Source organism: Pseudonaja textilis, chromosome 3 (assembly GCF_049901715.1).
Source record: "Pseudonaja textilis isolate UNSWEBS1 chromosome 3, rPseTex1.2, whole genome shotgun sequence".
NCBI classification, from domain to species: domain Eukaryota; kingdom Metazoa; phylum Chordata; class Lepidosauria; order Squamata; family Elapidae; genus Pseudonaja; species Pseudonaja textilis.
This window is the reverse complement of record NC_141992.1, coordinates 91449723-91464299: the sequence shown is the minus strand read 5'-3', so window position 1 is coordinate 91464299 and position 14577 is coordinate 91449723. Positions and strand designations below refer to the sequence as shown.

Here is a 14577-nt window from a genome sequence, read left to right as displayed (position 1 = left end):
TCATTGAGCCACACCCCTCAGGGGATAAAAGTGGATGTGTTTTCTCCTGAAACTTTGTACGGGACAAAGTTTAACCTTACTTCAGATTTTCTTCGTGAATGACTATTTTTGTGGACTTCCTTGTGATTTTCTGTGAGTAAAACTTTATCAGTTCAGACTTGGCAGGCAGGACATGTAGGAATGCCAACAATATTATCAGTTCCTAAGAACTAACTCTGTGAAGTCCGAGCTAGCTTGCCTGCCTGTGTTGGTGTGAGTTTGTACTCTTTCATATTTTGGGAAAAAGGAAAGGCAAGACAGGACAGCTAGGTATATAGCTTATACACATTACATACAATACATCCAGAAATAACATTTCCAGAGACCCCCAAACATAATTCATGAAATAGAATACATTCCAAAGCTCTTTTCTTCTCTCAAAGGCAAGTATCAAACTTATAGTAGGTATATTTTTACAAACTTTTGAAACTACCAGGGAAAAAACCATCTGGCCACTATACCCTACCCTGTCCTTTTTTCCTTCTAAAATGTGTTAAAAGGCAGTAATACAGACCACAATTGCTGACTTCTAGTATTCTGTCTTGTCTAGAAGTCTAGCCTTACTTTGACCACTTGTTCTGTGGAGAAGTGATGATTAATTATTTCATGTTCTTCAGTAACCCCACCCCCACCCCCATCTTCACACAAACACAACAGGAAGGAAGATATGAAGAAAATGGCAATGGACTACAGCTATCATTTACTATTTACTTATGATGTTTGCCATATTTTTTATTTATTATTATTCAGATGGAGATATGTTTTGAGATAGTGGCCATGTAAGTTGGCCATGTAAGTTGTTTATATACATACATCTATAGTAGCTAAGTAAGATCTGCAACAAAAGCAACAGCAAGATAAAAGCATAAGATAATTTCTACTGGTTCAGCACCCTGCCTTCTGCAACAATAGCAGCCAGTTTAGCACTTGCACGCCCATCTTTTATGAATTTCTTATATCTTCCATGAACTTGTTTAATTAGCAGTGTGTATTTTTCTTATCAGATAAGATAAGACTTAACAAGAATTGTAGGGAAAACTACGAATGGTGTCAAGGTTTTTGCTTACTTCACTTAAAATATCATATTCAATGGATCCCCAACCTGTTCTTGCAGCCCCATTCAAATGAGCTGCAAGTGGTGGTCCTTGCAGCCCCATTCATATAAGTGGCACATGTTGACACTTGCAGACCTGCCACTCACACAAATGAAGCTGTGTGTGCATGCATGTGCCTGCCCCTCATACAGTCTACTCCCCCATGCTGCCAACCTGGAAAGGTTGAGGAATGTGGTCCTATAGTGCCCATTAATACCACACATTAATGTGTCTAACTTCAAAGATATGGTTAGTATAAATCCGAGGTATCATAGCCACCTGCAAAACCTAAAGTCTCAAATGGCATCCATGTACTGTAATAGAAAACATTAAATACTGTATAAGGGGAACAATCTATTCAAGTAGAATAGAATAGAATAGAATAGAATAGAATAGAATAGAATAGAATAGAATAGAATAGAATAGAATAGAATAGAATAGAATAGAATAGAATAGAATAGAATTCTTTATTGGCCAAGTGTGATTGGACACACAAGGAATTTGTCTTGGTGCATATGCCCTCAGTGTACATAAAAGAAAAGATACATTCATCAAGAGTCAAGAATCATAAGGTACAACTCGATAATAGTCATGGGGTAAAATAAGCAATCAAATCATACTAGGAAACAGTCAATAAAAATCATTAGGATACAAGCAACAAAGTTACAGTCATACAGTCATAAGTGGAAGGAGATGGGTGAAAGGAAGGATGGGAGGATTAATAGTAATAGTAATGCAGACTTAGTAAATAGTTTGACAGTGTTGAGGGAATTATTATTATTAGCAGAGTGATGGCATTTGGGGAAAAACTGTCCTTGTGTCTAGTTGTTCTGGTGTGTAGTACCCTATAGTTTTGAGGGTAGGAATTGAAACAGTTTATGTCCAGGATGTGAGAGGCCTGTAAATATTTTCACAGCCTTCTTTTTGACTCATGCAGTATACATGTCCTCAATGGAAGGCAGGTTGGTAGCAACTGTTTTTTTTTCTGCAGTCCTAATTACTAATCAATTAATTAAATCCTAATTAAATCCTAATTAATTTTCTGCAGTCCTAATTACTCTCTGAATTAAACCTATAAGCTGATGTTAAAAGCCCTGTTGGCACAGTAGTAAAAGTGCAGTATTGCAGACAAGCTCTGCCCATAGCCTGGAGTTCAATTCTGACCAGGCTCAAGGTTTCCATCTTCTGAGATCTGTAAAGTTAAGACCCAGATTGTTGGGGCAATATGCTGACATTGTAAACTACCCAGAGAGTATAAAAAAGCACAATTGGGTAGTATATAAGTCTAAGTGCGATTTGTATTGCTGTTAAAGCAAGTTTAGGTTACATTCTGGATTAAATCACTTTTTCATTTGGATCCCACCTCATTTGAGGAGGTTGTTCCAGTCCAATATTCATCAGTCCACATTTTGTTCCACACCTCTCCAATCTATCTCCTATCAGTGTCCCAGTAGCTTGTAATGGCTGGTTCCCAGATGATAAAGATTCAGGAGACTGTGGTATAGATGCAAACTTCTATGTTATCAAAGAAAAGTTCCACCAGTTCACATGAAAGCAATTTGAAAAAATAGAAAGCAGTCTCAACTCATATGTACTTTGGGAAATACTGGCTCCAGATGAGAAATATTGTAGTTACTAGAATTCTTAAGCCACCTCTTTCTTCTCAAAAACTGTCTCTATGAAAAACTGTGCTTGTAAAGTAATTGTTTTCATTCAGAAGACAGCCTGATGTTAAAATATGATGCTGGATACATTAGCTTTGTGATGGCTCTTTCCCAAAAGGAGAGGAAAACTTTCCACTGAAAGTTGAAAGACCAACTTTACTTTCGCTTCATCTAAATTATATTGTTAAGAAGTTTCTACAGAAAAAAAAATACATATATATCTATGTGTGCGTGTGTGTGTGTGTGTGTGTGTGTGTGTGTGTGTGTGTGTGTGTTGGTTCAGGGAAGTCAATAAATCATTTGTCCAGGCTTTCTAAAAACAATTTGCTGATGTATTGTAGTTTCCTCCGTCAAATTTATGTTTGTAATTGTAACTCAAATTAAGAAAGAGCACATATCTCTTATACATATAAGAGAAAGAGGGATGTTTCTAAGTTATATGTCTGTGTGTGTGTGTGTGTGTGTGTGTGTGTGTGTGTGTGTATTGTGGCTCTGAGGTTTGAGCCTGCTTTGTCAGAGGTCAAGGACTTGGTAAATGAGGAAGAGGAGGATTTGGCTCTGAGGTTTGAGCCTGTTTTCTAGAGGACACAGACTTGGACAGGGAGGAAGGGGAGGTTTGAGCCTGCTTTGTTGGAGGATTTGGAATTGTCTGCCTCCCCAGGACTGTCCTCCTCAGCAGGATCTTCCCCCCTGATTGTGCCTCAGGTGTCAGCAGATAATCAGGAGAACGTATCAGAGCCTCTGACTGAGGATCAAGCCGAGGAATGCTGGTTTGATGTGAGGCAAAGACGCAGGCAAAAGCATGAAATGCAACGTAGAAAGAAAGGACAAATCAGAGACTGAGATGAGAGACTGACACGCCCCACAGGGAATAAAAGTGGGTGTGTTAGCTCTGGGTTCTTGTTCGGGACAATGTGTTAATTTGTGAGAGCAGCTCCGTCAGATTCTGTGTGTGTGGCGATAGCCTGTGATTTATGTTTTTGCTTTATTATCGGACTTGGCAGACAGCTTGTGTGAGACTGCCAAGGACTTGCCTGGCCAAAGGAATTTAACCCTGTCATTACTGGTCTTGTCTGCTTGTGTATATTCCTTTGGAAACTTGGACTTCTCACTTCGTTGGCACAGGTGAGACATAACATATTTATAGAGAGTATTTATAGAGAGATGGCAGCTCCAATCACACATTGCTTGCACTGGCACAAAGCTGAAAGCACCAGCCTGAGGATGGCGAGTGGGACCTCGCTGAAACATCGCCAAGATACTCTTAATCTTACACGGGAAAAGACCCAAACACACCTAGACCTACATACCTGTACCCATGAAAATCTACGAGGTACCATAGCCTATGTGCTGTCCCAGAATCATTTTTCTACCTTGTAGTCCCATGGATTTTTGCACCTGAGATTATATAATTTCAGGTGAAGAAATCCATGGGACTACAAGGTAGAAAAATGATTCTGGGACAGCACATAGGCTATGGTACCTCTCTGAAGTTTTTCCATACCATACACTTATCTTTGGGCTATTTCTGAACAAGCTGCATTGTTCTTCTGGAATAATGCTAAATCTGTGCCAAAAAACAGCTCAGTTGGCAGAGGAGGATTGCAGGGTGAATTAGGATGAAGCTCTCTCAGTGCACTGAAAGTGCCCTCTTCATCCAGTGCCCTTTTCTTTTTACTTACGAATAAGCTGGTTATTTTGGAACATAGCCAAAACAGTCTTTATAGAGCAGTGTTTTTCAACCCTGGCAACTCTATTTATTAAGTGTATATGCTACCCATCTCACTGTTATGCAACTTTGGAAGGCTTTACAACGTGCATACTTTAACTTCCAGAATTCCCCAGCCAGCATTTCTGGGAATTGAAATCTACACATCTTAAAAGTTGCTAACATTGAGAAACACTATTGTAGATAGACCTGAACTCATAAATAGTCCAGGTGCATCTGTGACCTGTCACTATGAATAGTCTGTAAAAGACTTCAGGAGTAGGCAAAATGTGTTGCCTTCCCATTGTCCCTTCCCAATAAAATAAAATATATAATAATTGTTCATAAAAGTAGCAGAGCATTTTAATCTACTCATCTGGTTTCATAGCTAAGGATATTGACATTTTGAGCTTGCTTTCTATTAGACCTCTATTTTAGGTGTTGCTTGTCCTTTGCTTCCAGGATTGGAACTGGGTGAGCTTATTCCTGGCATACATTGTTGGCATCAGGAAAGAAAATCTGTTTTCAATCTACTGGACATGGATCTTCTGTACTCAGCGTACAGTACACCCTTTTTTTTAATTGAAGAAGGTAGAATTATTTTAATTTAGACATCATGCTGTACAAGAACAAACATCTCATTTTGAAAATAAATGGTCTTGACTATTCAAAAGTTCCTTGGTCGCTCATAAGGTTCACCGAGTTCTCCAAATATAAATGCTAGATATTCTGCTGTCATGAATATCTTCAAATAGCACAAAAGTCAGTTTATGAAAATGTGGGGTCTCAAGACCAGGTCTTTTGATCTTGCTTCAGAAGGGCAGAATCTTGTAGAAAAGCTAAAACATTAAAGACGTACAATATAACCAATATCAAACCATCATAGCGTTCCTCATAAATGAGGGGTTTAAAATAGTTCAGAAACAACTCTGGATTTGTCTGAGCTCGTAATATTAGATGGTTTAGAACTTATTTCTGGCCTGTCCACAGATTTTAAAAAACAACAACAAAAAACAAAGCTAGTTTTTATTTTGGCAAGGCAATGTTATGAAAAACCTGAATGTATATGTATATAAAGGCATTCATCCTGCAGTGGATAGACAATGGATAAAATTATATATATTTAGATATATAGTCTATAAAACATAAGCTTTGTTCGGGTATTTTCCCACGTCATTGTAGTTATGCTTTTAAAGTTGTAGCAACGTTTGGCAGAATCTCATCTGCCATCATCAGGCTTCTGTATTGCGTTCGTCTTTATATATATATATATATATATATATATATATATATATATATATATATATATATATATATATATATTTTTTTATGTTTTATAGATATTGTTATATATATATATTTATAGTTTATTGTTTCTATGTTTATAGATATTGTTTTCTATTATATATAATATAAATATTATATATAAATATTATATATTTTTATGTTTTATAGACTATATCTCTTATGTAAGTATGTTCATTCTTTGAGTCTGCATTTTACATAGATAACACAGAATCAGACACAAAGTATATTAGCAAGCTTTTAGAACACTTCCAACAGTGCAATAAAATTCAGGCCGAAAAAATTGAACTACAAAACAATTCAAATTTTTTTTAATGATATTCAAGATGTTGGTTCAGAGGTGGTATTCAGCAGGTTCTGACCAGTTCTGGAGAACCGGTAGCGGAAATTTTGAGTAGTTCAGAGAACTGGCAAATACCACCTCTGACTGGAGATTTTACAGTATCCTTTCCCTACTACGCCCACCAAGCCATGCCCACAGAACCGGTAGTAAAAATATTTGAATCCGACCACTGTGTTGGTTCCTTATTAAGAGTAAAATGCAAAAGCTGGAGGTGGCATGGAATGGATAATTCTGGAAGGAGGCATACTTGATTGGTTGCTAAGCAGGAATATTCCATTCTGCAACATGAAAGAGAATTTTTCATTTGTCATTTATTAGCATCCACACATCAAACCAATGTTAGACATGCTAGTTTCAATAACAGGATGAAAAGTTGACAATCCTATCCCTTCATGTAAAAAGTCCTTCATTTCAACACATGCGAGCAATAGCTTAAATACTAACAAATATTTAAAAGGTTACCATGGGTTTAAAAATTACCTTGCTGGAATGTAAATACAGACATAGAACCTGCTCACAAATTAGAGATGGCCGTGGAGCTAATTTCTTTTATATAATAATATAAATATTGTGTTTTTGGAAGGGGAGTCTTTCTGATTTTTTTATTTTTTTATTTTTGCAAAGAATGGAAGTCTCTTGCAGTGACATTAGAACTGCTTGATACATTAGGAGTTTAATATTTATGATGGTATCATTTAATCTAAATAACAAGCTTTTGTTGGAAAGAAAAATATTTTGCTTTCCTGTATATTATCAGCACTGTTAACTTTTGCAGTTGTCTTTTTTCCTTTTGGGATGGGAGAGGCATTTTTGACCACCTTATTTTAGGCCTTATGTTTAATACAATTGTTCTAAATCTGAGTTTTATGTAAATATATAATATTTAAGTTCCAGACTGCAAAGAAAAGTAGGGCAAATACATTCCTGCAAATATGTTTATGATGTGTTTAAACATATTTAAACTTTAAATTCTAGTTGCCCTACATAAATATTTGCACACAACTTATGGACATGCAGAGAACAGAAATATGTGGACTTTCTAAAAGATAGATAACATTAATAGAACCATGCCTGGTTTGTGACAACTATGCTATCTGTTCTCTCTCTCAACATTTAACAGAAAACCACATTTAACTTTCTTATATATCATCTATTTAACTTTCTTATATCTCATCTTCCTTTCTCCCTCCCTCTCTTCCTCCCTCCCTTCGTTTTTCTCATTCATTATTTATTTTTAAAAGTTTTCTTATTTCTTTGTGACACATTTCCAAAGAAACAAAAACATCCTGAAACTTCCAATTAGAATAATAGCACAATAGCAGAAACAAAGCACATGATAATAATAAAATAGCATTTGACTGAAAGCAAAAAAAAAAAAAAGGCAACCACAATATATGAAGAAGATGTAAGCTCCTCCCTTCTCCATTAGGATAAGACATTCATGGGTTGGGAGTGTTAGTGATTGGGGACAAACCCCCAAACAGAATGTGCAGCAGCAGTCAAGCCAGGCAGCCAAATGAGAGAGGAAGGGCCCTAGAGTTTACACACACTGATGACAAACACTGTTTTTTAGTTTAAATAGTTATTTAATCCAATTAGAGTTTAAACATTGTCAATCAGTCCATATGTCATTCACAAATATATCCATTCAGTAACTTAGTCCATTTACTAGACAGTTCTATATCATTATCTGCTTGTAAAGATATCTTCTCCTCTGATACCTTTCCTTTTGAAGACAACGTCGAGTATTCACAGGATATCAGCACATCAATGAAATAGTCCTTTGGTTCAGGTATTCAAACAGTTGTAGCAAACAGTAGCAAACAAACAGTAGCAAGCAGAAAAAACAAGCAGAAAGAGATTACGTTTCTCTTACTGCCTTTTATTGCCATTTGTAACCGCACCCTTAATTAGTTAATTACAAGCAGTTTGGTGCTTAAAGCTACAAGGTTACAAACACCCAAACCTTGGTTTATATATTTATTCACCCAAACTTAGTTGGTGTATCAATGTTATACCCAACATTCTCCCCTTTTGGGTGATATAAATATATAATACCCTTACAATCTAAAACCATACTTTACACAACTCTCTTGGTGCTTAATGGCACCTTGGGCTTTAGTAAAGTTATTAGCTATATTGTCCTCCGACATGCAGTACTCCAGCTGTATCATTTTACTCTTTACAGATTGTCTAACGTTTAAGTACCTTAAATCTGTATGCTTGCTCCTAGTTTTTACTGCAATATTTGTGGCCATTTGAATTGCTGCCTGATTATCTTCATGTACAATTATAGGATAATTTACAGTTAATCCCATGTCATTCATCATCTGCTTTTACATGATTAATTCAGTACATAATAACGACAAACAGGAGAATTCTGCTTCCATAGTTGACAAACTGATATGCTGTTGTCTTATTGACTTCCAACCTTTTAATGTCTTACCCAGCATTATGGCTGTTCCCGAAGTCGACTTTCTTGTGTCTCTTTCTGATGCAAAACTAGCATCTGCATAAGCACTCAGTATTAGATCACCTTTTGGTTCTAGATACAGTGCATGGTGTAATGTTCCTTTAAGATATCTTAAAATTCTCTTTAATGCTTTCCAATGACATTGAAGTGGATCATTATTATGTCGTGCCAGTTGATTAACACCATAAGCTATATCTGGCCTTGACCAATTGCTAATGTATGATAAGCTACCAATCAAAGATTGATATATTACCTTATCAAACTTGGGACTTTGAGTATCTATTTTGCAAATATCCTGACTCATTGGAGTCTTTGCAGTCTTACAAAGTTCCATCTTATAATCTATTAGCAATTTAGATATCTTATCCTCCTGAGATATCTTAAAACCTTTCTGTGTTTTCAGTATATTCAAACCTAGATATTTCTTTATCTCCCCTAATTGCTTGATTTTTATTTTCTTAGCTAATGATGCTATTATTTTATTGGCTTCATCATTAGTTTCTGTAATCAAAGCAATATCATCTGTGAATAATAGTAATAATGATATTTTCCCATTTGTCTCCCTTTTAAATAGACATGGATCGGCTAAACCAGCTTTAAACCCTATATTGTTTAGTTCCTTTACAATATACTGGTTCCATTCATAGCCTGATTGTTTAAGACCATAGAGGCTCTTTTTTAACAACCAATAATCATTATTATTTTCACCTTTAAATTCAATAGGTTTTTTCATGTATACAGTATGTCTTAGTGGAGCGTGCAAGTAAGCAGTTTCTACATCTAGATGGTTGACTATATATTTCTTACTTGCTGCCCACACTAAAGCTGCCCTTAATGTTGCTGCTTTAAGACTAGGTGCAAATACCTCATCATAGTCATTGGCATTTTGTCTAAACCTTGGGCTACTAATCGTGCCTTATGGATTATATTACCATCTTTTTCAGTTTTTATCTTAAAAATCCATTTACAGCCAATGGGTTTTATATCAACAGGTAATCTCGCATTTTCATATACTTTCATATCCTTTAAGGATTTCAATTCCTTATTCATTGCTGCATACCAGCTTTCCTTATCTTTAGTAGGATACATGTTTATTTCATCTACAGTATATGGAACTTTATTAATCTGGCACACTGTGTTAGCCTGGTATCTATCAGGCGGTCTAGATATTCGTGTAGTTCTTCTGGGAATTGCAGGGCTTGTATGAGGACTTTTTTGAATTACTACCTGTTTATGTTCCTCAGCTTGCTCAGCTATTGGTACTATTTCATCCTTTATGGGCTCTATCTCTGCCTGTATTTCTCTCTTTACTTTATTCTTAAAGTTACAGGGATAATTAATGGGATTTCTATAGGATTCAATAATTACTTCTTTATTGTTATCCTGTTCTAACTTATCCCATCCTACGTGCTCTAGAAATTGGGCATTGGCACTGCATAACACCTTAGATGTGCCTTTCTCCCAAAATCTATATGCCCTATGGTTTGCTTGGTAACCAACGAAGAATAATTGTTTAGCTCTGTGTTGCCCTTTACGCCTGAGTTGTGTAGGGATATGCACCCATGCTGGTGCACCAAATGTGTGCAGGTAACTCAGATCAGGCTTCCTGCCATGCCACATGGTGAATGGTATTTCACCAGTAGTTGTGTTAACAACGTTGTTCAATATGTTATTAGCACACATTGTGGCCTCCCCCCACAAAGAATCAGGTAATCCAGAATCAGTTAACATTGTTCTAACCATTGCCTGTAGTGTTTGGCCTCTTCTCTCAATAAATGCGTTGTGTTGTGGTCTGTATGGTGCAGATTTCTTGTGCTCTATTCCAGCTACCTTTAATCTATTCTGGAATTTGCTGTTAACAAATTCCGTACCATTATCTGTCACCAGGGTTATCAGTTGCCGTTTAGACTTTCTTTCTGCAAATTTTAACCAGTTGAAGAAATGTTGATATGTTTCAGTTTTGCTTTTCATTAGGTAGCAAAACCCATATCTAGAATAATGGTCCATAATGCTCAGTATATATTGAGCACCCCCATACTGGGTTTCTTTGGACCTATAATGTCTGCAAATACTACTTCTAAAGGTTCTTTAGTTTTGAAACCATTTAGCCTATTTGCAGGCAATATTTTACTCTTATCTTCACAGCAGACATTACAACGCAAATATTTATCACAAGGTTTTAACCTTATTCCATCAGATAACTCTACTGTATGTTTTAGCATTTTAAAATTTACATGCCCCAAACGCCTATGCAATAAATGGATACATTCATTATGAGGCTTTATATTGTTAAATACAGTCTGTGCCTCTCCTTTCTTACTATCATGTAATACATACAATGTTCCATTTAAAGCTGCAGTTACCCTTTTGTTATCTTTTCAATTATGCAATTATTATCCTTAAATGTAATTACATAACCTAGTTTGTCTAATACCCTTACAGAAAGCAAGTTCACCTTTAACTGTGGTACATACAACATTTTTATATCCTGGTTTAAGCATGGACAGTATGCAATACCTTCTCCCTTGGCTTTGAGGTTCCAACCATTAGCAAGTGATATATGTTGAGAGCTTGTAGACAGTTTTATAAATTTTGTCTTATCTCTCGTGATGCAGTGGGATGCACCACTGTCCACCACCCATAAATCATTCTTCACATCACAGTTGCTAAATGTGGCTAGTTCAAAAGATTTCTTTGGCTTTTTTACATTCTGGCTTTTTTCTTTTCTGCAGAATCTTGCCAAATGTCCTCTGCCTCCACAATTAAAACACTTTTTAATTGTGTATGCCGTCGAAGATAAATTCTCTTCTTCCGGGTGCTTTTGTTTACTTAGTTGGTTTCTTTCAAGCTTTGAAGATAATTTCTCTTCTTTATTAGGTTTATCTTCTCTCAGCTGGTCATGTTCACACCTTCTTCTGGCTTCTTCTAATAGCCTGCCGGTAATCTCGGTTAATGATAAACTATATTTTGGCAATACTTCTAAAGCAGTCACATAATCATCATAGCTTTGATCTAATGAAGACAGTATGATGTATACTTGTTACAACTCATTAAATATAAGCTCTTTTTCTTGTAATTCCTGAAAAATGCTCTTCATGCAATTTAAATGAGTTAACATGTCTCCATTCTTCTGAAGATGTGTTCGAAATAGTTTGCGTGTAAGATATATATGAGCTCCTACACTGTCCCGAACATATATCTTCCTGAGGTTCTCCCAGCAGTTTGCAGCATTTTCCTCTCCACGGATATGGATAAGTTGCTGGTCAGAGAGAGTCAGTCCTATGATGCATAAAGCCTGCTCATTCTTTCGTTTATAGTCTTGTATCTTTTTGTCATCCTCTTCAACATTAGGATCTAAGTTAGTCACATCTGGTGGGTTTGTTATTATGTCCCACAAACCTTCTCTTCATAGAAGTAAACTACATTTCATTGACCATGAAACATAGTTTGTTCCATCTAGTCTGGATATCATGGACAGATTTGGCAAATTTACTTGTGCCATTGCTCTTTAGATATGTAACTATTTAAAAACTACTGAAAAAAAAACAGTTTGTTTTTACAGTAATGTGCAACTCACACCAACTCTCACTGCTATATCCTCGTTAGTTAGACTGTGCGCACTGGGCCCATAACCAATGTTAGTGATTGGGGACAAACCCCCAAACAGAATGTGCAGCAGCAGTCAAGCCAGGCAGCCAAATGAGAGAGGAAGGGCCCTAGAGTTTACACACACTGATGACAAACACTGTTTTTTAGTTTAAATAGTTATTTAATCCAATTAGAGTTTAAACATTGTCAATCAGTCCATATGTCATTCACAAATATATCCATTCAGTAACTTAGTCCATTTACTAGACAGTTCTATATCATTATCTGCTTGTAAAGATATCTTCTCCTCTGATACCTTTCCTTTTGAAGACAACGTTGAGTATTCACAGGATATCAGCACATCAATGAAATAGTCCTTTGGTTCAGGTATTCAAACAGTTGTAGCAAACAGTAGCAAACAAACAGTAGCAAGCAGAAAAAACAAGCAGAGAGAGATTACGTTTCTCTTACTGCCCTTTATTGCCGTTTTCTAACCGCACCCTTAATTAGTTAATTACAAGCAGTTTGGTGCTTAAAGCTACAAGGTTACAAACACCCAAACCTTGGTTTATATATTTATTCACCCAAACTTAGTTGGTGTATCAATGTTATACCCAACAGGGAGTGCATGGGAAGAAGAACTAGAAAGCAGAAGAGAAAAGATTAATCCTTTCTCTCTTGCAAATGTCTTTGTTTTCAACTTTTCTTACTAAATTCCCCACGCATAGAGACAACAAAAGCAGAACAGGAAGGAAATGAAACAGCAAGGTTGATGGTGGCATGAGGAGAGATGGACATAGGGAAAATATAAAAAGTTTATAGTACTAGTTTACCTATTGTATTGCTAGTTTATCAACTTGATTAATAAATGCAAACTTTGAGATGATTTTTCCAAACTTCTTCAAGCAGATAGAAATTATATCTTCTATCCATCCTTATCATATACTAACAGAGCAATCTGTTCCATTCAGTCACATGGGAATAATAAGGAAATTATGGGTACAATCTAAAATCAGGGAAGGAAAGCTTTATACTGAGGACACTTTTCCCATGATAACTCTCTCTCATCCTCAGTTTACTGACCTCAGGCATCAGCCATATTTTTTCATTCATTGCAATGGAAAGAATAGAGTCCAGTAAAAATGTTTTAGCTATTTCAAAACTACAGAAGGAGAAGACTTCCAAGAAATGCTGGAAGTCTACTTTGTAGAACAACTGTGCTTGCAGTTAAGCCATTATTTAAAATATGATCAAATTGATGTTCTGAGTCTTTCTGGTGAAGGCAGAATATGGTTCATCACATTCCATTTTAAATGAGGTTAAGCCACAAAAGGTCAGAACATGAACTTGTAAGTGACAAATTAAGGGGGGAAAGTGAAGTTTGAGGACAGACAACAAAAATATCTGGCCTTGGGTAGTTTTCATGGATTCATGCTTCAATAATTTAAATGTAGTTCAGAGATGAGCTGTTGAGTTCTCTGGACTTAGCTGTTTTCCTGGAGATGTTTCATTAGCAGGATAAATAACATCCAAGCTTAGACCACATCAAGATGAATTCAAGATGAATACCCATTATGAATTTAAGTTCCCAAAGGGCGGTGAGCCATATGACCCTTTGAATGTAACTCTTTGAATGTACATTTCTGTATATTCTTCATTCATTGCTTCATTACATTTCTTAGGTTTAAGCTAGTCATTGTACCAAAACCTATTAACAATTGTTTGTTATAGCCTGCTTTTGGATGCAGGTTTAAATCATGCCAGATTAATACTTTCTGTTCCATGCCATTTTATATTATTTTATTTATACAAATAAATATATACATATATATAGTTCAGCCCCATTCTGTCATGTTTGCTTTAGTCTGCTTATGTATGTAAAATGTCTCACAATAGATAATTAAACATTTTGATAGTTAAATATTTTTATATACTGAGAGCCGGTGTTGTGGGATGCAAAAATATTCAGGTATCTAAATGCACACTTTGATGCACATAAACTGTCAAAATTTTCAAACAGGAACTAACAAAATCCTTTTTGAGGGTTAATTCTTCCATCTCAAAAAAAAATTCCAGGAAAAAAAATCCCCCTAGTGATAGGAAGAAAAAATAATTATATGAGGTATTATTGATATTTTTATCCTATTGCCAATTTTAGCATAGGGGAATCTGAAAAAGCAGTTTCATACTTCAGGACAGAGAAACTAAATTTATTTTCCGATTTGTTCAACCTTGGTAAAAATTCCCACCATCTCCCTACATTCTAAAATTAATATTTTAAAATCTTCTTCCATATTTTCCCCCACTCAATCTTAGTTGCTGGACTACTTATTTTAGTGGAAAAACAGGAGGAACAGGAAAAA

The 14577-nt window shown here is 35.9% G+C and overlaps 1 protein-coding gene across 10 annotated transcripts in view; it reads right to left on the bottom strand.

Annotated features, from left to right (window-relative positions):
- The window catches only part of LOC113438043 (uncharacterized), a 109183-nt gene that overhangs the window by 17768 nt on the left and 76838 nt on the right, over positions 1-14577 (bottom strand). For 5 of the 10 annotated variants that reach the window (XR_015742976.1, XR_015742975.1, XR_015742970.1 and 2 more), the window contains one exon: positions 5956-6431. The exons of 4 other annotated variants lie outside the window; for them this stretch is intronic. Coding sequence is in view for 1 of the 6 variants with exons in the window: in XM_087930354.1 (XP_087786480.1) it covers positions 6266-6431 (166 nt within the window). In the remaining 5 variants the exon portion in view is untranslated. Of the gene's footprint in view, positions 1-5098; positions 5345-5955; positions 6432-14577 lie in introns of those variants that run through there. One more of the 10 variants, XR_015742972.1, reaches the window with a different exon arrangement.